At 36.0% G+C, this 27,398-nt stretch overlaps 1 protein-coding gene across 1 annotated transcript in view; it reads left to right on the forward strand.

Annotated features, from left to right (window-relative positions):
• Asz1 (ankyrin repeat, SAM and basic leucine zipper domain containing 1) overlaps positions 1–25,568 on the forward strand; it is a 38,730-nt gene extending 13,162 nt beyond the window's left edge. Inside the window, exons 5-13 of the mRNA XM_040728604.1 lie at positions 10,248–10,359; positions 10,888–11,022; positions 11,603–11,727; positions 12,752–12,827; positions 13,720–13,776; positions 14,685–14,794; positions 21,160–21,265; positions 22,033–22,146; positions 25,151–25,568. Of these exons, the coding sequence (XP_040584538.1) occupies positions 10,248–10,359; positions 10,888–11,022; positions 11,603–11,727; positions 12,752–12,827; positions 13,720–13,776; positions 14,685–14,794; positions 21,160–21,265; positions 22,033–22,146; positions 25,151–25,303 (988 nt within the window). The 3' untranslated portion in view covers positions 25,304–25,568. The remainder of the gene's footprint in view (positions 1–10,247; positions 10,360–10,887; positions 11,023–11,602; positions 11,728–12,751; positions 12,828–13,719; positions 13,777–14,684; positions 14,795–21,159; positions 21,266–22,032; positions 22,147–25,150) is intronic.
• Positions 25,569–27,398: the final 1,830 nt, after the last annotated feature.

Below are 27,398 nucleotides of genomic sequence, written 5' to 3' on the forward strand. Positions count from 1 at the left end.
TGTCTATGTACCTATCATTTAGTAAATGAATTTTTTTTCTAATTTTGATTGAAAATCCTGTTTTTTTCATTATTATCCCACTGCCTGTCTTGTCAGTTATTTGTTCTTCATTGTTCTTTGAGTGATACCCTGGAAATTACACCACTAATTGTTTATATATTAAAATTACTATAAATTAGTGTTTTTATCAATCCATGGGTACTGTCAGATCCTTAGAATGTTTGGATTCCATTTGTTTTCGTGTGTATTCTTGTGTATTTAAATTTAGTTGTTGCTCATTATTCATTATTATTATTTTAGTATTCTAGAAATTATGATGTTATCTTTTAATTTTACCCTGATAATCATCTTCTTTGGTGTTCTTCATTCTGTCCTATATTTTGTTTCAATTAAGAATCATTTTCTATCTAAAACCTACTCTTAGTACATCTGTGTCTTAGTTAGGGTTTCTATTGCTGTGAAGAGACACCGTAACCGCAGCAACTCTTAAAAAGGAAAAATTGAATTGGGTGACTTACAGTTTCTGAGGTTGAGTGCATTATCATCATGGTGGGGCAGGCAGACATGGTGCTGGAGAAGGAGCTGAGAGTGGAGAAGAAGTTACATCTTGATCCCACAGGCAACAGGAAGTGAATTGAGACACTGCGTGTAGCTTAAGCATGTATGAGGCCTCAAAGCCTCCGCCAGTTACAATCTTCCTCCAACAAAGCTACACACCGACTCCAACAAAGACGCACATCCTAATAATGAGACCCCTCTTCTTTCAAACTACCACACTTTGTAAGAAGCAGAGTCTTTATATTTGAAAACATTTTGTTTACAATTTTTAGTATCTTAGTGTACATTAAAATTCTAGGTTAGCAATCAGTTTTTTTCTTTTTTGAGATTATAATATAATTACATTATTTTCTTCTTGCCTAGGGAAGAGCACACCAGTACCAAATGGTCAGCCATGAAAACATACATACAGTATAATACATATATACAAGTAACATACAAACATAATTGTATTTATGTATTTAGAAGTATGCCTGTATATATGGAAATATATAAGTAACAATAACTAATGAAAAACAGGACCATGAATTTGAAAGTTACTTTCTTTTAATTCTTATCAAAACTTTCTGTTGTTGTACCATCTGCTATTTATTTTGAAAAGACCATCTGTCTTTAATTTTGATCCTGCTAAGATACTTTACTTTTTCTCTTTGTTGTTTAAATTTTCTTGTGTGTTTTTTTTTTTGAGCTGAGATTACATATGTAGACCATCATACCCAATTCTATTGACTGTTTAATAGCAAAAACAAAATCTATTTTATTGTATTTTCTTGTTTATATGTTTGTGTACAGAAAAGAGTGTGTCCATATACAATGTTTTATGTGTACATACAAGCACACTAACACATTTTCTAGAAGATACAGTATCAGTTCTACAACTGAGCTCATTACCTCTGGTGATTACCCATTGGTTTCCTTGTATGTCTAGATCTGTGATTACAGAAATTTAAAATACTGTTTTTTGCTTTTCTAAAATTTGTGCTTAAGTTTCCCCTTCTTCAGTACTCATAGGCAACATTTAAGATACAAAAGTTCCTGATTTGAGGAAATTAAAGTACATATTCTTTTTGGAATAAAAGGGACTCTGTTTTCAGTACATACTCAGTCTTGTTTAGGCCTGAAGCCAATGTTATTAATGTTGACTTTGTATCTTTTTGCAAGGCCAAAGATTGAAATGAAAACAAAACCATAAAAAGCAGTGGTTTCTATGCTAATTTCCTGAGCATTCTTTTTAAAATATATTTATTGTTATACATGTGTATGATGTCTCTGCATGGCAGGTACATGCTACAGTACCTGAGTGGAGGTCAGAGAACAACTTTGTGGCAGTTCTCTTCTTCAGTCCTTACTTGTGTTCTGAAAATAAACTTTGCATCACTTGGCAGCTTGTGCCTTTATACACTGAGCTATCTCACCGGCCCTACACATTCTTAATATATTTTATAAACCTGAGTCTCCTTATTCCATCTCTAGGTTAACTGTTACTTTCTTAAAACTAGTTATTGCTCCCTAGGCTCTTGATGTTCTAATTCATCTATCTTGTTCTCCATCCCTGATACTCTGTCTTTCAAGTGACTCGTGGTATAAGAGAGACTTTCTACTGTGGTTTTTTTTTTTTGGTTGTTTTGTTGTTGCTGTTTTTGACTTGTCTTTTCTATTTATGGAAAGATACACCAAGAACAAAGAGTTTATTGGGCCTAACAGTTTTCAGAGAGTGAGTCCATGACCATCACACAGGAGCATAGCATCAGGCAGGCAGGCAGGTATGACACTGGAGCAGTAGCTGAGATCTTACATCTGATTCACAAGTGCGAGACACAGAGAGAACTAACTAGGAATTGCATGGGCGTTTGAAACCCCTGTGTCCATCTCTTCATGACACACCATCCTTCCCAGAAAAGTTCCACCAGCTGGGGACCAAACATTCAAATATATGAGCCTATAGGCAGCATTCTCATTGAAATAACATTGGTTTAATGAACTTTGCTTTTCTAAAATTTCAGTTTTATTTTTTCCAACATTTCATCTTCTCTTTATTCCTCTTTCATATACTATATTGGCTTCCTTATTTCACCCAGCTCCTATTTGTATCCTCTTTGAATTCATTTAAGAGATAATTTGTATCTTCTTTGATTTTGTTAAACATTCTTATAATTATTCTTTTGACCTCTTTATCTAGGATTTCATCTGATTTGCTCTCATTGGAATTCACTACTGTGAAATTAGTATTTTTAGAGGTGTCATAGTTCCTTGATTTTTCATGTTTCTTATATTTATGTCTTAGGGTTTGTTGTGCATCTGGTGGATTTCTAATTGATTGAATCTTTGTATTAGTTTTACTATTTTTTTTTTGGTTTCTTTTTCGAGACAGGGTTTCTCTGTATTGTTTTGGAGGCTGTCGGTCCAGCTCAGCCTCGAACTCACAGAGATCTGCCTGCCTCTGCCTCCCGAGTGCTGGGATTAAAGGCGTGCGCCACAGTTTTAGTCTTTCAGCTGAAGTATCTAATGTTCTGGTGAGAGTAGATATAGCCCACTTAAGGAGCATGGTACAGAAGCCATGTGTCAGGTGTGATCACTGCTCTACGCTTAAGCTAATGTATTAACTGCAGAAATAACCACAATTCTAGATGGGCACCCTGTGTGAATACTGGAACAGTCAATTAAACCCAGGATTTCACCTCAGTGACTGTTGGGGGGATAAAGGAACAGGATAGTACTGCGTACTGGAATAGTATTTGCTAAGGGTAGGTGTAAAAGGAAGCAAGTTAAATGAGGATAGGATTAGTGTTACAGCAACCAAGGAAAAAGTTGGGGCTAAAAAGTAGATGGAAAGGGACGGTTGCTGTCAGCAGAACTTGAATGTCTGATAGTGCCCACGGAGCTCAAAGATTGCTAAACCCTTAAAGATTATTAAGCCTTTGGACAATTACAATTTAGAAGAAAAAAGAAGGAAACCAAGTTGGGATGAGAATGAAATGGTATGAATGGTATGGGATATACATAGGGAGAATAGCAGAGAGTGAACAATAGAGTGGGTAAATAAACCTCCAAAAGGACCATAAAATCTCACCAAGTAATACAAAACTAGAACAAGACCATTAAGCAAATTTATGCACAGGTGGAGGTAAAAAATTAAAAGCTAATATAAAGACACAGTAAAATAGATTTTAAAATGTGATCACACTAGTGCTTCTTCCCCTAAGACGGGGTTTGAATTCCTTCTGTGTGATGTTTTACGTAGTAGACTTTACTGAGGAGGGGGAGGTACAGCTGACAATTCTTGTTCAAAATTATGAAGCAGACTTGTGAGTATACAATGCCCAGGGGAGTTTAAGCAGATTATCTTTGGGTTTCTGGCACAACTGAGTTCAGCGGTGCAGTGCTTAGTTCCTATGCTCCCTCTTGTGGAAGCAGTGAATATCTGTTCCAGGGTGTCCTGCAGGCCACACTCAGTTGCCACAGCCAAAGCTTCTACTGATCAGTGCCCACAGTGTAAACTCCACGCCCCCATAGTCTCTTGTTCCAATTATGTAGCCCCAGGTGTGTAAGGGAGCGGAGTGTGGAAGTCCTTGGTGATGATTCCTGCTGACTTCATACACATGAGTATTACTCTTCAAATCCAGGATCCATAGCCAGCACTGCTCACCTGCCCTTCTGCCCATGGTGTATCCAGAGACCTCTGCAACTTTCCTCTCTCTGGCTGTTCATGAGAAGGGAGGGAGCAGGTAAATCCTTGTCTGTCAGTACCCACTGACTCAAGCTGGAGTGTCTGCTTCAGCTTCCTCAGCAGTGAGCCACACAGATTGCATTGGCCTTGCATCTCACAGCCAGTGGTAATAGTCTGTCCAGCTAACTGTTCCTGCAGTAGTAGGGACATAATATGAGGAGAATGGACAGACTTGCCTGGCAGTTCCCAATGACCTCATAAAGCCTCATCACAGCTGAGTGCGGCCTCATGGCTCTTCCTTCCTGCTTCCTGAGGAGCTGTCACCTGCCACAAGAAATTTGTTTTCAACTGTTGTCTCAGGCAGAAATGGAAACTGTTGTTTATTGTCTTTTTTTTCACCATGTCTCACTGATGGGGCTTCTAATCCACCATCTTACTAGGGAAGCCCTCAAGCTCAGCTTCTCCTTGAAACTGTCAGTGCTTTAGTTAACACTGAACTCCAAGTTTTGTGGATTGTACCGTGAAAAGACTTACTGGTACTGCTATCAATGCTATCCAGGAATTAGGAGCTGCCTCGAAGAACTTGGGGGAGAATGTAGAACTCAATTCAACACCAGGGACTTTACTTTCATGCTCTGGAAGCCTTCACTTTGCTTCTCTACCTTCACATGGACTGAATCAGCTTGGTTTCCATACAATTCCTGAGGTGGATAACATATAAAGATGAGAGGGAAATGTGTATGTAAGCGTGCATGAGTGTGTCTGTTTTTGAAATCCTAGTTTCTGATAGCACCCCCCCCCATGAAGTTCAGGTCTTTAAGGTAAAATTTTCTTTTCACTCTGTTTCATTGCACCCTAATCACATCTACCTGAAATATAGTTATGAATCTCACACACATACAGCTTTGAAGCCTCAAAGATGTGACAACTCTGTAACAGCTCAGTTCTGTAAGGGTCTGTACAGTTAATGACAAACAGATGGAGGGATCTCATGTGCCAGCAGGAATCTCATCTCAAACTGGAAGCCAGTATCTGCATAGGGCCCACCCAGCTCAAGGTTTCTAACAGTTTCTGCGATAGATAGCCTGGTCATGTTCAGGTACTTTCCCTGGTTAACCTGAGGCCATCTCACTGTGCCCCACTTCTTAAATGCTCCACACCATCTCCCTGGAGGGGGAGACCAGCTTGCAACACTTGAACATTTAGTAAACACCCAACCATATCCAAACTGGAGCAACCTTCAAACATATTATATCCCTCAGTGTTGATGTAAAACTACTCCTAGAAGTAGATGTCCAGGTCCTAGTACTTTATCATTTCCTGACCAGTTTGTTTCATTATTCTTCCAGCTACACTTGTAAGCAGATTTAAAAAGAGTAGATAATACTTAAATGCCCATCAGGTAGGTGTGTGTGTGTGTGTGTGTAGATGTAAGCAGATTTTTCTTTCGGCTGCCAGCTTACAGAAATCAACACAGAGACTTACTACTAATTATGAAAGATCAGCCTATAGATTAGGCTTGTCCCATTCGTTCTTATTATTAAATTAACCCATTTCTAGTCATCTGTGTTCTGCCATGTGACTCATGGCTTTTACCTTTCCTTTTGCATGCCTTTCTCCCTTTGTGTCTGGCTGGCAACTTCATTTTTCTTCTTCCCAGAGCTCTCTCTGTCCAGAAGTCCTGCTTAGCTCTTAGCCATTTGACTTTTTAATCAACCAACCACAGTGACACATATTCACACAGTGTAAAGGAATATTCCACAACATGAAGGTAAACCAGTCATTTAATTTGTGGTAGTGGTTAAGTACATCATTGTGAATGGAATTCCTATGAAGTTGAGTTGTGTTGCCCTCTAGTGGTGGAAGTTTTGTTGAAATGACTGAGCCACAAAGTCAGACTTGATTAAAAACAAAGTTCACAAAAATGATTTATGTTACAAATGCACATATGCTAGCTTTGCATAGCTAGCTAGCCTTATACTCTAAACCAGAAGCTGGTGCACCACAACTATATTAGAACACAAACATGCTGTTTTATTTATGTATCATCTGTGGCAGTTTTCATACTGTAATTACAGGTGAATGCCACAATTGTGGCACATTCATGTCTGCTCCCAAAGATTAAGGGTTTTACTCTATTGTCTTCAACAGGAAAAGTTTGGTGAATCCGACCTAAGCCATTGAACTTTTCCTTCTGGTAAAGCTATTACCTATTTGTTTTCAGGTGTGAAAGGAATAACAAAAATGCAGTGCTAAGATTATATTAGGTTAAGCCGGGTGGTGGTGGCGCACGCCTTTAATCCCAGCACTCGGGAGGCAGAGGCAGGCGGATCTCTGTGAGTTCGAGGCTGGGCTGGACCGATAGCCTCCGAAACAACACAGAGAAACCCTGTCTCATAAAAACCAAAAAAAAAAAAAAAAGATTATATTAGGTTTACACTTGATAAGTCCAAAGCAATCAGTTGAGAAACTGTTAGACATAAGAAGTGAAAGGATATCATTTTCTAATGCTAATGTGCAAAATTCAGGTGATTTCCAGTCTACAAATTGTAATAGAGTCCATTCTTAAGAGCAAACATGAATGTCTAAGATAAGTGTAAAAGAAAAATGAAGGACTTAAATGAAGACAATTTTAAATTATATTTCATGAAATTTTAGAAGACTGAATAAACTTGTCACTTCTTTGCTGAGGTGAGAGCGTTTAAAATATTTTTAATATAACTTATAAAATTAAATAGCCTATTCAAAGGATCAAGGGGATTGTGTCAACCTTATGAATAATGAAATCTCTAGAAGAAAATCTGACTAAAATATCAATAATTTGGGTGAAAATACTTTTATGACCTCAACATATAGGCTGAGGATATGTCTTGACATATTCCACCATAAAATTAGATGTCAAACTAAAAATCTTTAATAACGTTCTATTTAAAGCAAAGAGGAGTGCTTCTAGTCTGGAAAAGGCATAACTCTGGAGAAAGATATGGGACACACAGCAGTCCCTAAAATCTCATTACTCTCAGACAAGGGCAGGACAGCTGACTTGAGTCTTCTGTGTTTGAGTGGATCATGATGGTAGAGCAGTAAATATGGTATGTAGCCATTAGTTATTAAAATTCAGAGAATACCAACATAAGAAGATTAAACATGCCGGGCAGTGGTGGCGCACGCCTTTAATCCCAGCACTCGGGAGGCAGAGGCAGGCAGATCTCTGTGTTCGAGGCTGGACTGGACCGACAGCCTCCAAAACAATACAGAGAAACCCTGTCTCATCAATAAAAAAAGAAGATTAAACATGCACAGCAAAATCCAAGAAAAGTGACTTAGACTGCCGAAAGGAAAACTAGAAGAACCTGAAAAGGGATGGCCTTATCATTCTCAGGAATGGGTATGCTGTCACAAAATAACAAACAGGCTTTGTGAAACAAGTGCAGCCAAGGGTTAAAATGGTCCTGTATTTTAAAGCCAAGTGTATCTACATAATATTAACTGTGTCACTGCTGAGTGTGGCTAAGTGGGCTAGGAGACGCTAGATGTGAAGAAATTATCTAGGATACAACACAACCAGTAATAGAAATAGAGTCTATAAGGAAAAGAGAAGAAACATGAAGAACATTGTCAGCATTTCTACTGTCTGCCTAACAAGCGTCCAGAAAGCTAAGGTTTGAACTCAGGAAAGACCTGGCTTGTATCTAAACAGAAGGTTCCAGGCGAAGATAGAAGGTAGGCTTGCTACATTTGAAGCAATATTGGCTAGGGATTGTCACATACTGCAGACATCCCTCCTTATATACTGCAGACATCCCTCCTTAATATGAAAAGATTCTTATTTCCATGACAAATGCTTATACAACAAGTAAATATGTATAAGTGTGCTTAATATTGTCATCCTGATGGAATCTAGAACTGCCCAAGAGGCAAGTATTTTGGCCTATCTGTGAGGGAGTTTCCACATCAGATAGCTAAGATGGGAAGACCACGCTCCCCAACTAGGTGACACAGTTCCATGGGCAGGAGTCCTAGACTGAGTGAAAAGAAGTGAACTGAGCATTAAAATTCTTCCTTTTATGACGTGGATGCAATGTGACCAGATGCTTCAAATGCCTGTCACCATGACTCCCCCATAATTGACTGTGCCTTCACACTGAGAGCCAGAATAACCACTTCCCTAAACTGCTGCCATCAGATGTCTGTCTCAGTGGTAAGAAGAGTAGACTCACTAAGTGGCATGCACATTGTAATTAATTAAAATACATAGATATATCAAGTAAACTTCAAAATATCTTTAAAAAATTAAAAACTTATTATGGGAATAAGTTTCATATCAAAATACTTCCTATGCAGAAATGACTATCTATTGTTTGACAATTTAACAACTATATATGGAAGAAGACAAATTGTCTGAGAAATCAGTTTGAATCTGAAATTATGTATCTAGTCTTTTCATCATCCAAGAGTGAAGGTTACCTTGTCATGTATATAGGAACTCGAAGTGATTTCCTCAGCAGAGACACTACTGACATTTTAAGTGAGATCATCCCATGTGTTGCAGGATACATTGTCTGGTAATTCACATTCCCTCTGGTGAATGTGCTGGCCACTAGAGGGAACCAGTAGACCTACTGCAAAAGAAAGTTGATTTTTCAGAATCTGCGTGTATTTTTTTTAATTAAAATTAATTCAACACTGAGATAACACTTAGAGACAAAATAGAGAATAATTTTCCCAAATCTGGAGAAAGGATTGACAAAGTTTTCACAGCACACAAAATTGCTCAAGCAAAATGGTAAAAACTGCTTTAAAAATTATAATTCCACAAGGATATGTGAATATAACATGGAAAATAGCTCCTGGAACTTAAAAACATTCGAATTCAAAATACAGAGAAGAAAAGGGCACAAGTGTCAGTGGTTTTGATAAAATTATTGATGTGACAAAGTCATGGTCATCACATAATCTTCTGCTAATAAACCTTATAGATATCCTGTTTGTTGATAACTAAAGTGAATTTTTAAATTTCTGAAGCTCTTCATATATAAATCAGATAACTCTGAAGCAGTGGATCCAGAATGTCAGATCCCTCTAAAACAGATTATACTGCATTCTGCTCACATAAAACAAATAGAATGACTCTAGTCTCCTTGAATGGCCATGGAAGTATCTACCAGGAGTAGAGGGGTTGAATCTCTAACTTGAGAAAGTGATAACTTATAGAGAAACCACTAATCTCTTCCAGAAAATACTCAAGAAATAGTTGGCGAATTAAATGAATGGTTTGACATCTTTCTGGATTGGCATAAGTGCTAGCTCAAATAAAATTCTATCCTAAAAAATAGACTGATAATAGACTAGATTAAAACATGAGGTCCAGTGATATCTCTGGATTCTTAGCACATGCAGAATGGGCTCTCTGATTAAATTCTGAAAGAAAGTGTAAATTAACTACTCAGAAGGCACGGGGGGTTACTTGATGATGTGTGTACATTTATCCAGTATAGGGTATGGTATAGGTATTCAGTACTTTTACTTACTACAAGACTAGACCTTTTAATTTTAAGTTATTTTACATACAGTATGTTCATATTCTTTTCCCCTCCTCTAACTTTCCCTAGATCCCACACAACTTCATTTCATTCTCCCTCCCTCCCTCCCTCCCTCCCTCCCTCCCTCCCTCCCTCCCTCCCTCCCTCCCTCCCTCCCTCCCTCCCTCCCTGGCAAAGCAAAACAATGCATAAACATAGCCAGTACAACAAAATACCAAAACAAAACAAAAAACGCACACAAAAAGTGAAGTGGAATTTGCATTGTCCATCTACTCCTGGGCATGGGACCTGCTCTGGAGTGTGATTGATATACCTGTGACACCCAGTTGTGTTTTTAAAAATCACTTGCTATATTAAAGGATCTTATCTCCTTCCCTTTCAAACATTATTGATGGCATTGTGTGTGCGTATGTGTTTGAAATTGAATGGCTGCTAATGGTAACATGAACACCAATGTGTCTTTCCTTCTTCCTCCATAGGAGACTTATGACTCCAATCATGTATGCTGCCCGAGACGGTCATACTCAGGTTGTTGCTCTGCTTGTTGCTCATGGAGCAGAAGTGAACGCCCAGGATGAGAATGGTTATACTGTGAGAAATGCTTTTCCAAGCTGACTTCTTTCTCTGAGACATTCATACTTTGCTATTTTACCAATAGCCTACACAAATGGCTAGTTTTGTTGGTTGATGTTTCCTGTCAGTGAGTTAGGGAAAATTATAGAATGTGTGGGCTGTAGTCACTGATAGGTGAAAACACTGTGAAAGCATCAGCTTACAGAAAGGGGCAGTTATTTGGTACTTCATAAAAGAAGTATAACGCACAGCAAAAACCAGGACTCTAGAAAATGCACATGAATTCTTTTACAGAAAACATCTGTAAAGGCAGATAAGTTCTTTATTCCATGACATTACTTAACTGCGTAACACAGTGTTTGGCTCATAAAAATCAGTGAGTACAGCTGGGAATATGTTTACATTGTGTTTTGCAATGTGGAGATTGCATCACTCTGCTAATTAACCATGCTCTCTTTTTGACTGTGCCATAAATACCAGTGAAAATATTTCTTATCTATCTCACATGCACTCCTTTTTAAACAGTCCTCTTTCCCACACTTACAGGCCTTAACATGGGCAGCACGTCAGGGTCATAAAAATGTAATTCTGAAGTTGCTCGAACTTGGAGCAAATAAAATGATACAGACCAAAGATGGCAGGACACCAAGTGAGATTGCAAAAAGAAATAAACATCTCGAGGTATTCACCTGTGTACTTTCTGTGTTGTTGTATTATCATGTAGAATTTTTATGTTATTTGTCACAGTTACTAAGTAGTATAATATAACATTTTGAAAAAATTTTAAATACTTGAATAGGTTCTCTTCTCCAAGCAGGTAATGGAAAGTTTGTTTTGCTAGAATAGTCATCTTTTAAATCAAAGCATTGACATTGCAGTCATTTAAGTGATAAAAAGACCTCATACTCTGCCCCTATAAGTAGCACTGGAGATGCACGCTTGGGGTTTGTATACATATTGTCATGCTGATTACCTAACCCCAGCTTAGCCATGGCTTCAACGACTGCCTTTAGTAGTTAATTTATAAATAACTTCTCTAAAATGTTTCATATCATCTTGAAAATATTAATCATGCCTTAGGTTAAGGAAGCATTTACTTGATTTTACAAAAATTTTTCTCAGGATACAGTTATAAAAACTCTGACCTACTCACCTTGTTAGCATTTTCTTGCTAGATAGAAAAAATAATATGTTCACTTTTTTTAGTGTAAGGGATACTAATAATTCCAACTATATTTTAATGGCTTGGAATTTTTTTCAGATCTTCAACTTTCTTTCTTTGACTCTAAATCCACTAGAAGGAAAACTTCAGCAGCTAACCAAAGAAGAGACTATTTGTAAACTGTTGGCCACAGATTCCGATAAAGAAAAAGATCACATATTCAGGTAACATATTTGAGTTCAACAGAATGCATATAAAATGCTTATTTTATTACTTGTAATAAATTTCACAAGTTATATAAGACATATGATATTTTAAACTTTTATATGTATTTTAAAATGTCACTTAGAAATATCTAGATTTTAGATACTTTGCTCTCCAGAATTTTAGAAGAATTTTATTTAGTTACTTACTTTATTTAACTAATTCTGACTTTAACATCCATTTATAATAAAATATCAAATATTACTTTTAGAGACTCAAAATTTTATATATATATATGTACATACTTGTTTGTGTTATATCTTATTTTCTGATATTTTTATCATCTCTGTGGTTTTATAAGCTAAAGTTTGAAAGAGCAAAACCCTAAACCCTGTTGTTCAATACATGGCTACAAACCAGCTTTTTAGTACATTTATAGTTACCATCTAATTTATGTTTATTGCATTGAAAGACATTTCTGTTTGTAATATTTCATGACAAATACAGACGGGCGTTGGTGGCGCACGCCTTTAATCCCAGCACTCAGGATGCAGAGGCAGGCAGATCTCAGTGAGTTCGAGGCCAGCCTGGGCTACAGAGCGAGTTCCAGGACAGCCTCCAAAACAATACACAGAAACAAACCCTGTCTCGAAAAACAAAACAAACAAACAAACAAAAAAGACAAATACATACAGATTTTGAATCTTAGTAAATATGAGCTGAATATATTGCCACCCATGTTTTCCCTTTCTTTGCTTAGATTAATAATGTAGTTCACTCTTTGGTTATGTGAAGCCTTGAGTTTAGTTTTTTCAGTTTAGAAGGGAAGGGAAGAAGGGAGAGGAAGTAGGGGGGAGTGACAAAGAGAGAACCAAGTTTATTCCTTTGATGCAGCATGTAAATGTGCTGTGTAAACTTACCATTATATTCTGCCTCGATTCACTTTTGCCCGTTCCCATGCTTGCTGTTAAATAGACATGCACACATATATTACTGTGTATATGTAGTTTGTTCTGAAACTAACCTTGCTATAATATGTTATAGTCCATATACAGCATTTGGAGATCTGGAAATATTTTTACATGGTCTTGGACTTGAGCATATGACAGACTTATTAAAGGTAGGATTTCATGTAAAACAGAACAAGTTTTATATGTGTGTGGTTATATTAGAATAAAATTAAATTTTAGTTCACAAGCATACCATTTGATTCTCCTTCATTTGTAGAGTACCCTATTTTACATTTATAAGAAGCATTTCTAAAAATTATTAACCTAGGAATTTATATAAATTAGAATCTGATGGATTATACAACATCTGTCTGTATCTGTACATATTCAAGCCCTATTTTTACAGCTGTTGCTTGTCTTGTGTGGGATACTAGAAGCATAATTTTGAACCAGACAATCCTGTATTAGATATTTGCTCTGATTATTAACTGGAATATGCTACTTAAATATTATATTTTCTTTAAGGACAACTGTAGGTTTTTAGGAAGATTAAGTTAGGTCACACAACAAGAACTATGTATGATTTAAGCATGCATGTATGGTGGGATTTGAGTAGATGACAATTGTTACCAGGCAGATAAGGATACTGAAGCAAAGGACTGTCTAAGACAGGTTCTCATATGATTATGAACATTGATTCAGGTAGTTTAGAGTTGGATTCATTGTACAATGCTGAAACTTCTTATCTGAGGAAATATGGATCAGAAATCTTATTATTGATAGTTCAGTCTGATGCTAAACTATCCTGTCAAATTTCCAGAATGTTCTCTTTTTTCTAAGCAGATATGAATGCTAACCATTTTCTTTGCTTCTGGGAGATTAGATACTGCATGTTTCTGTGCATATACACTATCTAGCTAGTGATGTAGCTCTAAAGCTGCATAGCCTCTGGAATACTGGAAGCTATTTGAGAAAGCAGTTAAGTGGCAACTTCTGTTTCCTTTCCTACTTTGCTTTGAATTGTTCATACCGAAAGGTGATGGGATTTTTGCCTTTTTACAGGAAAGGGATATAACTTTAAGACACCTTCTGACCATGAAGAAAGATGAGCTTACAAAGGTAAGTATCCTTACAGAATGTCAGATAAATTTCTTTGGTGTTTTAAACTTGCACATTCTTTTGTTTTCTATTTAAAATCCTAGGGCTATGATCTTCTGTAGGTTCTTGGTTAGAAACAACAGTGGGTTACCATGTGTAAATTTTACTGCAATATTAAGTTGTTTAAAGAACATTACAGACTTAGATAGAGCATGAGGCTTCCTAGGATTGTTACTATATCTCAAGTAGAACTACTACTCGCTTGCAGATAGGAAGTGGATTTGTAAAACAGGCTACTTTGAAGTAAGAGGTGATTTTTAATCTTGGCATACATGTTCATCTTCCAAATCAGTGCCAACTATGTTGTCATCTATTATCATTAATAAGTGCAAAATAGGTGTGGGAAGTTTTGAGGTACTTTGATAAGGAGGATATTTTAAAGTAATGGTATTGCTGTAATGACACATTGACACTTGAAATCTCTACTATAACTAAAAAACAAAATAACATACTTCTTAGATAAATCCAGGAAGTTTACTTTAACATTGATGGTGAAATACAGGTAACAAGTTAATTCTCACTTATAACTAATAACACCCTAAACAATATTTTGAAGGAAGAACTGTTTGCTATGTGTTTTAGAATGGTAATATTTTAAATTCTAATAATCTCACTTTTGAATCCATCACAGTTATCATTATACATTGCAAAAAATGATTATAGTTATGGTTTTGTATTATATATAAAATGCCTAAACCATTTATGATATAACTTTGTTGAAGTACAATCATACAATATATTTGAGTGTATTATTTTCCAATATTTGTTTATTTGCCAAGATATAATCTAGAAAATGGCATTAGTAGTCTTCAATATGAAATTATTCAAATGTAACTCTCTTACTGAAACTTTTAATTATTTACCACTAGAATGGAATTACCAGTAAAGATCAGCAAAAAATTCTGGCTGCTCTCAAGGAACTGGAAGTAGAAGAGATAAATTTTGGAAAATTACCTGAAGTGGCAAAGCTGGAAATCAGGTTAAATTATCAGTTTATGTTAATATCATTTATAATCAAGTATTATTTTTTAGTTTACTACCTAAATATTTGATTCAATGCTGCCATTTTCCAAGGAAAATAGGTTTTTAGATACATAATATATCTATTATTTAAAAGCTGATGCATTTTGTAAAGTTAATTTTCATAAAAATTAATTTGCAAAGAAGCGAACAGTCTATCTTGTTAACTTGTATAGAAACAATTTGTGTGTCTTTTCTCATTGCATCTTGCTAAACCCCACCATATAAAAGATACCACATTTTTCCTAGCATAATTCTCTTTCTCTTTAAATCATGTTAGATGCCAAACTGAAAAGAATGGAGTTGTACTCATTGTCCAATTGATACAGTGATTGCTGTGCAATCATAAGGACCTGAATTCCATCCCTAAATCTCCCCCAAACAAGCCAGGCATGATTGTATACATTTGTAAGCTCTGTACTGGGGAGGCAGAGTCAGGCAGAATCTTGGAGCAATCTGACATAGCCTATTCAGTGAGTCCCAGGCCAGCAAGACAGCCTGTCTTGAAAAAAAAAAAAAAAAAGATGGACACTATGTAAGGAACGCCTGAGGCTGGCTTCCATTTGAAGTATATTTACACACACAGACACACACAACACATGGACACACAGACACACGGACACATGGACACACATAGACACACAAACAAAAAGAAGAAAAGAAAAAATAATCATGTTTTCACAACAGCTTTAAAGAAACCGCTTCTCTTGAGTTCATCTCCATTTCAAGCTTTACTGTGTAAGAATGATATCTAAGTTTATAAAGGTATTACTCTAAGTTTCTCTTTGGTGTTTTGTCTAATTTTGCTGTTGGGTGACAGCATTGCAAAACGATTAGGGAATTAGTGTTCTCGTCTGCTCTCTGGACAAGGTTGTAGAGTGTAAGTGAATCAGTGCAATGGAGAAACAAATATTTTTGGTGGATAGTGTTATTTTTTCTTCAAACATTTATGTAGATTTATCCACTGGAACTGTTTGGCCTGGGGTATGTTTTTCATCACAACTGTATCTTCTTTAGTAGTTACAAACTATTGAAGCTGTAGCTTTTTTATTTTGACTTTAGTAATTTGTGGTTTCAAAGGACTTGGTCCATCACTAAGTGGCTGACTTCACAAACATGTAGATTGGTGCTGCTCCCTGCTATCCTTTTGATAGCTGCAGATTCTATTATAAAATCTCATTTCATTAACAATATTGATGTTTTCCTCTCTTATTTTTATCTCTCTTTGTCTTGCTGAGGTTTATTAATTTTTAGTTCGGTGCTCCTTTTTTAGCCTAATGTTTATTTTGTGTCTGTGGAGTAGGATTTGCCCATGACACAGTGAGCATGTGGGAGCAGAGGACAACGTAAAGGATTTAGTTTTCTCCTGTCGCCATGTGGGTCGCAGGGTCTGAACTCAGGTCATCAGGCTTGGCCGGTGCTTTACCCACTGAGTCATCTCACCAGCCCATCAAGCCTTCTTTTTGTCCCATTATTGGTTTTAGTTTTACTAGCTTCTGCTATTACCCTTATGGTTTCCTTCCTTTTGCCTGCTTTGAATTTATTTTATGTGTTCATGTTCCTTTCTTTTTGGGATGGGATCTTCTATAACCTAGGCAGGCCTCAGACCCTCAGTCATCCTGCCTTAGCTTCCCAAGTGGAGGATTGCAGTGCACGCCACCTTGTTTGATATTCCTTTTTGTTGTTTAAGCATGTGAGTGGCGGCCATTTGTATTTTCCTCCCAACATGGATGTAATTGAAAGGCACAAAAAATGTAATACATTGTATATTTATTTTCATGGACTTTTATGTGTAGTGTTTTTCCTTCAAAGCATCATCTTTATTCACATATTATTTAAAAGTGTGTCCCTTGATTTACATATGCTTAGAAACTTTTCTGTTGACTTTAGTTTGGTTCAGCTCAGTAACTGTGTGACAGCTACAAAGAATAGACAGAATTTAAACATAGTCTAGAAAACCTGAAAGGCTTCTGCCTTTTAAAATTATGATTGACTATCTAGTACATTTTGTAAATATATTTGTATTTAAAAATAAAACACATTGTAAATATTACCTGTATTTAAAAATAAAACACAGGGATTTTTGAAATTCTAAATAACATATAATAATTGTTTTCCTTCCAACAGCCTGGTAATTTTGAACACCTATTTAGCAACACCAGCAGATAACCAACCTTTATGTACTAAAATTACTTACAAATGCAGCATTATCATCATTTAAATAGATTCAAATAGATTTCTGTAATGTTTTAGGATTTAGAGAATTCTTCCAAGAACCTATTTGTATGATCCTAATGTCTTAGAGCCTAAGAGGCCACAGTATACTCCTTTCCCATTGTTTTGTCTTAATTTGCCTTCATATAACAGAAAGGACTTAAGTATTTGATATTATTAATTTCTAGATATTATCATAGCACCTAAATACTTAAATTCATTATGGAGGATCTCAGTAGTGTGGTTTTTAAATCCACAACTCTTCTTAAATGTCTCTGTTCTTTCATCATTTTTTCTATTAGGCAATATTCCAGGTCCTAGGTAACTAACTTGTAGATTGGAACCCCAATGTTACTTACTTTTATGATGGCAGAGTTGCCTATATGAATGTATTTGTGAACTTTAATGGACCTAAAGAGTGTAAAATCATGAGTAGCTTACCTATTAAAACTGCTGAATTTTTAAAAAAATAAAAATGTCAGGCACATATTCCAGGAATTTGACCTTGTTATTAAATCACAGACTGTGTTTACATGATTGTAAAGACAAGGTTTTGCTTCCCATTTGTTTAAAGCCATCCTTTAAAGAAGAAATTAGTCATTAAGTCATAAGAAAACTAACAGCAGGAAAAGTTGAACTGATTGATTGTAATCTCCTGATAATTTTATTTCAACAATTAACCCACTTATTTATTTTAAGATACTTTTTGCGTGCCAAATTTCTAAAATAATCTGTTATAAGAATTCACATATACTTTTCATTTACTTTTCTATGCCTTGACATATTTGCAACATTTACACTTTAAATGTAAATATTAGTTTTGAACAAACTGATGAGCATTCAGCACTTCCTCCTCAGACATTTTCTTTGTTCTGTGAGCTACTACCTAAAATCCTCTTGAATTTGTCCATCGAGGTCCATTAAGAAACTACTCCATCTCAAAAATCTTTATAGGCCCAATATTTTATGTAGAGTACATGTTCATGCTGGTATTTCTAAACATTCTAAAATTGGAATATCTAAATAATTAACAGCAGAGAAATGATTGACTTAAATTTCATAACATGATTTTTCATTATTAACATTATTTTGAAACTTAACATCATGGAAAAATAGCCACACTATTTTAAAGACACAATTAAACTGGCACATTAAATATTATGTTAGTTGTAGAAATCCAAAGAACAAATACTATAAAAAAACTATAAGAAAATATCCTGGCAGAAAATGGTGCCACTTATTATCTTTGGTGGTATGATTTTTTTTCAGTTATTCTACAATGAGTATATAGTACTTCTATTTTTAATGTATTAAACACAGATACTAAATTTTCTCTTAATACTAGACTTCAGATTTTTAAGATACGACCTACTCTGCTTATAAATGTTAAGCATCAAGCCAAGTGAAGTTCAGTTCTTAATCATCCTTATCATTGGCTTTCCTCCTTGTTGCTCTGAGGCCAGGCTAGAGGAAGTGCTCCAACATGGGGCATGCTCCTCTGTGGCAACAGAAGAGCTATGACATAGCCAATAAGCAGAACTGGTCAGTGGCTCTGTAAGCTCAGAGGATTGGAAGTGTGCTGTGAGATCAAGTCTGCTAGGAATGTCAGAAGCTATACCCATGAAGTCTCACAAACATGGCTGCCTAAACATGAGCTGAATAAGGATTATACCCATAGACATACTAATGTGGATGAGGAAAGGTTCATGAGGTTTCAGCCTACACGAAGAACTGCAGGCAACTAGGAATGCTGTAGTAGCATTTTATGGTAATTTTATCCATTCAAATTTTGTCTTTCTGTTTCTCTGAATTACTTAATTTGATGGTTGTTTGTCCTGTTGGATTGTGTGGGTTGCACTGTAGATTGGCCTGTCAGTTACTAAAGTCAGTCCAGTCCTCTCATCTCCTGTCTGTGTTGATGGATATTTGAGGAACTCAGCCATCTTTCCTGAGAAACTCCCCCTTCAACTGCCATCCATAAGAATGGTCAGCTTCAATTTCTTTCTGCTTCCCAAGCTGCCTTTCTTTTACCAAATGCTGTGTTTACTACTCTCAGTTCTCCTTTTCTCATGAATCCTTTTTTATGTGATCTTCAGTATCATAGTTTTGATACTACTGCTATCTTGGTCTGTGCTCACATTCATGCTAGAAGGGATAAACTAGACTAGTTAGATACTAATGAATAAAAACGTTCTTTTCTTATTGATGTTCCCTCACTGTCTCTGAACTGTATCGTTTCTTAGAATCTGCAGATATCAGACTAGACATGGTTCAGTTTCCTCACTGTCTCTGAACTGTATCAAGTCTCTTAGACTCTGTAGATCTCAGACTAGACATGGTTCTAAGACGTAGACTTTCTACTGTTTACTAATGGTTACTTCCTGCACATCTCATAGCATTGAAGTTATACCATCATTTAGCTCACTTGAATGCCAGCCCTTGCTCGACAGAATTCCAGGACTTTATATTGACCTCTTCTGCCCTCCTGAAAGTCTTGTCTCCATTCTAGAAAGTTGGAAATATCTGACTTAAGATTAAGCTTGACTAAGATCTGGAAGCTCCTGCATGTGAATGCTGAGTCCAAACCCAGGTCAACCCACCTCAGGAGTCTGTGCTCTTAATTAGGCTATAATGTTTTCTCTTCATCTTCTACTTTGCTCACCATCCATCCCCAAATTCAGTTCCTTACTTAATGATACATTCATCTAGTGAAACAAAAGATGGAAATCATCCTAGGTTGTTTTTGTTTTATAGACATTCTCCTTCTTTCTTCCTGGTTATGTCCTTATGATTTTCTGAATTTCTTTAGTGTCTATTATAGTATTTCCTAAAAATTTCTAAAAACAGTTCTGCCTTCTCTTTCCAACAAGACTGTTAGTTCTTTCACTTAAGCTGTCTCTCTTTGGTACAGAATTTCCCCAGTTCTTCCATTTTTATGTTACTTTAATCCACAACAATCACCAAGTAAAAGTTGTAACATGTTTTCACTTTCTCCCTTCCTATTTGAACTCATTTACATTAGGAAAAGTACAAAATCCTTTGGAAAGTAGTTACATTCAGCCCATTGCTACTACTTTCTGATTTTACTTTAGTCTTGCCTTAACTGGGCCTCTGCTTTTGTACCTTTATACCTACCAAGTCTTTCTGTCCAGAACTTTTTCCCTTCCTTACCTGTTGGGGAAGTCTTATGTCAATAAAGCACTGTCTGGCCTATAGGGAATCTAGATGGGAGGGACTAGGAGTCCAGGAGAATTCTGGGAAGGAGAAACACAGGAGTGTCGACATGTAACCGCCATGGGGTAGGAAGCCTGGAACTATTCTCCGGTAAGAGAAATACTTAGATTAACAATTATGGGGTAATTACTTAAGTCAGAGCTAGCCAGTAAGAAACAAGAAAAGGCCAACAGCTTCATAATTAATATAGCCTCCTGTGTGTTTATTTGGGGACTACAGTGCGGCAGAGCCCAGGCGGCTGGCGGGGGATAAACCAAAGCGGCTAGCAAAGGAAAACCTTCACTTAACACTTACCCAAATGGAAAACATCATTTGTCTCCAAATTCAGTCCAAGTATCATTTCTATCAATTGTTTCTAATTATTTATTCCTACCATAGTGTGTGGTACTATATTAATTCTCTGAATTTTAGATAGCTCACATATGAGCAAGTGTTAGCCACCTCAGACACTGATAGGAAGAAATCAAACAAATAACCCTTGTAAACATAATCAATGCAGTATCCTCTGGGATAGCTTTGCAAATATTGGTTCTTTAATCTTCTTCATGTATCCCTTGAAATAATAATTTAATATCTATATCTCATCTTGGAATTTGAGATTCTTGGAGCAGAGGCTTTGACTCAGTGGCAGAGCTTGCCTGGCAAGTGCAAAGTCCAGGGTTCAATTTCCATACCATAAATCCTTTGTAATAAATAAAGAGTGGCAAAGGAATTCATTGTTCTTGGGATTAGAGTCTTGGCTTCTTTTACACTTAGTGAATATTTCAGTTCCAAATACATATTAGATAGTCAATAAATTTTAGAACCTTATTAATTTTAAAAGTAGGAATGAAGTAAAGCAGTTCTAACTGGTTACCATTTGTCTCCTTTCCTCAGTGGTGATGAGTTCCTCAACTTCCTTCTGAAATTAAACAAACAGTGTGGCCATTTAATCACAGCTGTGCAGAATATCATCACCGAGTTACCTGTAAATTCTCACAAGGTATTTATGCAAGAGTTGCTTCATTCCAGTATGAGTGTTGAAGAACACACTAGATTAACTCAAGATAACTCACTAGGCAGTTGTGATCTGATGACATTCTACCGGTTGTTCACCATGAGAGCCAAAGCAATACATTTGTTTAATATTCTCTTCTATATCCTATTCATTGTAAAACCTTGTACTCTCAGCCTCAAGCAAAGGGGAAATAAGGCAAACGAATATCTAAACTGATCTCTTTAATTTGTCATTTGTTGTTATGAGAATTTAATTGATTGAAATAAAAAAGTTTTGGGAGACCCAAGTGAAAGATGAAGCAAAATGGATGTTATTTAAAAATTATAATGACATAGTTTTTCTGAATTAAGGAAATTTTAAAGAGATACTGATTTAAAAAGCAGACTTTCTGAATTTTTTCCTAATTTAGTTTTGCCTGTTTGTCTAGAATGAAAATTTTTAAGCAGACTTGTTTTTCTAAGTAAATGTATAATACTAGTCTGAGAATGTCACTTTTTAAATTTTTGAAAATGTATTTGTTCACTACAAATATTACTAACATTAATTTCTACATATATATTTAGGAAATTCATACAGCAAGCTAATTGAACTGTCTGTATAAAATTATTGGCTTACTTTTGTTGTCAGGATTTAATCTGAACAAAAAGGTCAATTATATAATTTAATCTTTTAGAATGTCAGATAATCTTCGTGCATATACATTGTGAAAAGTTATTTCCATTTTTAAATGTAACTTTTGGAAATCTCAACAGATAGTACTAGAGTGGGCTTCTCCTAGAAATTTTACTTCAGTCTGTGAAGAACTGGTTAGTAACGTTGAAGATTTGAATGAAGAGGTCTGCAAACTGAAGGATTTAATTCAGAAGGTATCCATTTAACACTGAGATGAGTAGACATCTTTCACAGCAAGATGTTAGGAAATAAATCAGTTTTAACAAGAACAGCCAAAGTGAGAAATACACACAAGAAACCGGTATTGTTGGGCATTAGAGAGGCAGGTGCTGAAAGAACTTGGGCTTCTTGTGCTTCTTCTAATCAGCAAGAAAATGTGCCAGTCCAGTGATGGTCTTTCTAGAGTCTAGTAAACACACCCTCCTGGGGACCTGCTCGTGCAGCCTATAAAGTAGTGCTACCTTTTGGTAACAGTTTATTCCAAAACTGTATGTGCTATGTGCGCCCTATACTAGGCAGAGAATTTAATACTTATGGTATGTTTATTTACTAATATGTGCACTCACGAGTGTTTGATTAGCACATGTGGGCCTATGGTTCAGTCCTCAGGCACAGAAAAACAGAAAAAGTAATATGAAATGGAAAATAATTGAAACCATTTGTCTGCTTGTGAAAGATAGAAATTACACTATTATAACTGTGTAAATGCAAAAGTTTCACATGAAATACTTACTAGTTCTGTTAATGGGATTAGGTTGGCAGTGAAGTTATTATTTCTGTTGGTCAAATGCCACATCATCTTTTATAATGCAACTATTTTTTTAGAATGTGGGCATTTTTTATCTGTCTATATTCATACAGGAGTAGTATATATCTGGATTTAAAGGTTGTTTTTCTCCTTTAAAAACATTGACTATAACAAGGCTGATATAGCAGCCTTTATTGAAGCTGGAAAATAAAGGGAAACACTCTTGAGTTTCTTAAAAAAAACTCACTCTTGAGTCCCTGTCAGTTTTAATAAATAAGTTTGATGTCTGCTAACTTTTGTGACACATCTGACTTTTATAGTTTCAGCCTAAGATTCATTTAATATTTTCATCAATATCTTATCAAAAAGAATTTAAGAGCAAACTTCATGTTCAAGGTAATTTATCATATCTCTTATTAAATATATATTTATAATCAACAGAAGTCTTTTAAATCCAGAACAAAGTTGTGAAGCAAATTCTGTAATAGTGGAATGAGGATGCTGTAAATGAGAAAATAAGAAATACATTACAACTTCTGAAATAAATCAACTCCTTTCTGGTGGCAGAGGTGCATAGGAGTTGTATTGTATGTGACATCCGTTCATTCACCAGATGCCAGGAGCCTACACAAACTAGATAGAGCATGAATTTGCTGACAGCCCACAAATTTTAACACTGTTCATCCTCACTTCCTCCATCTCAACTAGAATAGGAGGAGAGGGATTGATTTTACTCAATATGATATTCTTCACGAGAACCCAAGGAAAAGTAGAAAGATTTGTGTACAGAAGTAACTTCCTTGAAATCCTCACTTTAAGTGAAGGAAATTCCTAAAGACATATTTATGGCAGGAGTGGATACTAATTTGGATTTTCAAACTAAAATCTGGATGTAGATGGGGTAGTGAGAATCAATTAAAGGGAAAAAACCAAAGTATTCTGTGTCAGATAAAATTAAAAAGCATTGTTTTAAAACTTGCTGAATCTAAAACATGATATGATTAAATATCATAATATTTAACTTAACAATATATGCCTATCAAAAGAACCTTGATTTTCTTTTACTCCATGGATTGTATTTTTTTCTGTGAACCTTGTCTACCTAGAATTCAAATTTTCTATTTAAAAACTGGCCTGGAAATATGGTGATTGGACCATAACATGGCACACATAGTCTTAACTTTTGAGCAAATGAATGAGCTCATTTTTCTAAATTAGTCTTATATGAACAGTACTTGTTGTAATGAGATTTTACTCAAAATATTGGTGAGACTTATTATTTAGGGATATGTCATTATGCATATTAAGCTTTTGGTAGTTTAAAATTTACTAATAGGAACTATTCAAAGAAGTGTATGAGTTATCACAGATAAGTGTATTGAGGCAACAAAGAGAGGGTAGGAGAGGTCAAGGCTAGCCTTTAACACCACATCATTCTCTTTCAAACCAACACACTGACAACTCTTGTTAGAAAGGGTCATTGGTTAATAAAGGAATGACTGTCCCAGGATTCAGTAAATGGAGCATCAGTGTCAAAGAAGAATCTGTTGCTGAATGAAGCCATTTGGAAGTTAAACCAAGATTACAGTCTTAATGAGATTGGCATCAAAGTCCATTTTTCTACTATAAATTTGAAATTAATTTTGCAGACTTTTAAATTAAATATTTACACTGTAGAATTCCAAAGTCATTATTCCTGCTATTGTTGAAAGTATTTCTATCGTCACCCCAGTGCAGGGTGTTTCTAGTAAATATCACTCCATGAATGTGTTCAGTTCTCTTTATCTTTTAAAGATCTTTGCTTTCTGCGTAGTCTCATTCTTGTGACCCATTCCAGAAGCTCTCTATCACCTTTCCCTCCCTGCCTCCCACCAACACACACACACACACACACACACACACACACACACACACACACACACACACACACACACACACAATGTCTCTCTGCGGGGGTTAGAAGCAGTCTAGGAAATGGACTCTCATTGCCGAGAACTACTGGATGAGCCGCACATTTGTTCCTGCAGTTACAATGCAGTATCTTCTAATTTTTAATAAACTTCTGTTGTAGACCTGCTCTAAGAATGGCTCAGTCTGTTATGGGATAGTAGTTGAATTTAATACAGAAAGAAATAAATTCCAGTTGCTGCTCATTATAAGTAAAATAGAAACTTTAAGTTGACATGAAAGGAACTTTGTCTCATGACATTAAAAAAACACCATTTTAAAGTATGATAATCTATAAAATTATTTATTACTACTGTAAAAGTATTAATCATCTATGAAAGGATACTGGTAAAAGGCATACATGTTCACTTTAAATCTGTCTCGAGTCTTGAGTTTTTTCTATCTCATTCCAGTGAACTAATAATGAAATTTTTTCTTCAGAACAGATGTTTTAATTTTCAATATCTTGTCCACTAACTCTTGTTTTCCATACTAAAAATCAGATGCAGAATGAACGGGACAGTGATCCAACTCATATCCCATTGGTAGAGGAAGTATCCACATGGAAGAGTCGAATTTTGAAGAGGTCAGCAGTTACAGTATGTGGATTTGGGCTGCTGCTTTTCATCTGCAAGCTGACTTGCCAGAGAAAATAATCCCAATATTTATTTAAGTTATGTATGTACATCTCATTCAGAGCATCCTAGCATTGCTTTTAATCATTTGTGGTACAACATAGCTTTATTTCCTTGCCCATATGTCATAGGAAAAATTATGATAACTTAAAACACAGTTTTTCTTTAGAAAGTGACTTCAGTTTGAATTATATAGTTCATTACATTTTTATGTTAATTTCAATCAAGAAGTAAATTATGGATAATTCTTTCATTTAAACCTGACTAAATCACATGCAAAATAAATGTTTGGTATTCTTTACATTCAGAGAAAGTGTGTTCACTTGTCATAAAGAAGCTTAGTGTGTTTGTGAAGAGTTCATACCTTGCTATTCCTTTTAGGCCTTATTCCCTTCTAAATATATAATAAGGGTTATCGTACTGTTTTTATATATTTATAACTATCCTGTATGTAGTATTTTAGGGATATTATGAAAGTGAATGGCATTTGGTATATCATTTCTCATCTCTAAGAATGTAATTTTTATTTAAAATATTGATATTCAAATTTTAAAAATGAAATATAGCCCAGCCTAGACACAGGGGTGTGGCGGTGGAGAGGTGCCTTGGTCCTGCCTCAACTAGATATTGGGACAGACTTAGTAGACTTCCTATAGGAGGTCTTATGCTCTCCATGGAGCAGATGGGAGAGTGGAGGGAATGGGAGGGAAGAAGGAGCGGGAACTGGGGTTGGAATGTAAAAGCTAAATTAATAAAAAGAAGAAAAGTGAAATGCAAAAGCAGCCAGGTCCCATTTAGCAGGTAGTGTAGTGTGGTATCAGTCTTGGTTGACTTAGTGCCATACTGACAATGGCAGTTATCTGTAGCTAAGAGCTAATAGCAAATGAAGGGGAAAACTGAAGGCTGAGAGAAGAGCAGAAGGACTATAATAAGTAGCAATTTCTGCCTAGATTCAAACCAGCCTTCTGCAGCGGCGCTTAATTGTGTCACTGGAAAGTAATTACATGTTGAAGGGCATCTAACACTCAACTGGTTCATGTAGCAAGCATGCTTTTTGTGCTGTCTCATATTTAAGCAAATTCAAGACATAAACAAATACATGGGAGTTTGTTTTAGGACTCGGTGTATTGCTCCCAACACATAGACAAGAAGACACGCACATCGCTTTTATTTTCCTTTGAAAATCAAGTATGAAAATGATAGGCATCCTACCTGATAACCACTTGGTTGTCTTTTACCACAGTGCACTTTAATACTCTTGTCTTCTTTTGGTCGGATGGGTTATGGCTGTTATTAATAAAATCAAGCTTAATTTTCAGCTGTCAGGTATGAATTCATATTACTTATTTTCAAGAGTTTACTGTAGAACTCTTTACAATGCTGAAGTGCTCTGTCCCAGTGTTCTTCAGCTGTGAGGAAATTAATACTATGAATTTAGTGCCAGCCACGTCTTATGACTGAAAGTCTTATTCCTGCCTTGACAAACACAGTGTGATTTCTAGATCACAGACTAAAAATAATTAGGGCATCATTTTGTGTTTATTAAAATTACTTCCCCAGGTAAAGTATCAATCAAATTAATAAGGACTTCCTTGTGATTTAAAATCAGTTGATATCTAGAAAGTAATTCCCTTCCCACTCTGATTAGTTGGTTGAGGGAGTGAAAATTATTACTGCTTCTGGAACAGGTAACCCAGTGCCTCCTTCAATTGCAGAGACAGATGTAATCATTGGAAGTTTTCATAATTAGTCTGAATCAGAAGGTGTTTCTGCCTTTGGAACCTATTTTGGGATTTAGCCACCTGCTGAAATGAAGTATCTGAAAAGGAAGTACACTTCCCCTCAGTTTGCGTTTCTACTGCTGTGATAAGACACCATGATCCGAAGCGACTAAAACTAAAGTGCTTATTTCCACTTGCAGCTCCATCACTGAGGGAAATCAGGGCAGGACTTGGAGGCAGGAACTGAAGCAGAGGCCACGAGGGGGTGCTGCTTACTGTCTTGATCCCCATGGCTTGCTCAGCCTGCTGCCTTATAGGAGTCGTATCACCTTTAGTGAACTGGGCCCTCTCACAGCCATCAGTCAGAAAACTGCACTAGAGGCATGCCCCCAGGT

Source organism: Mesocricetus auratus, unplaced genomic scaffold, assembly GCF_017639785.1.
Source record: "Mesocricetus auratus isolate SY011 unplaced genomic scaffold, BCM_Maur_2.0 Super-Scaffold_100019, whole genome shotgun sequence".
Classification (NCBI taxonomy): Eukaryota; Metazoa; Chordata; class Mammalia; order Rodentia; family Cricetidae; genus Mesocricetus; species Mesocricetus auratus.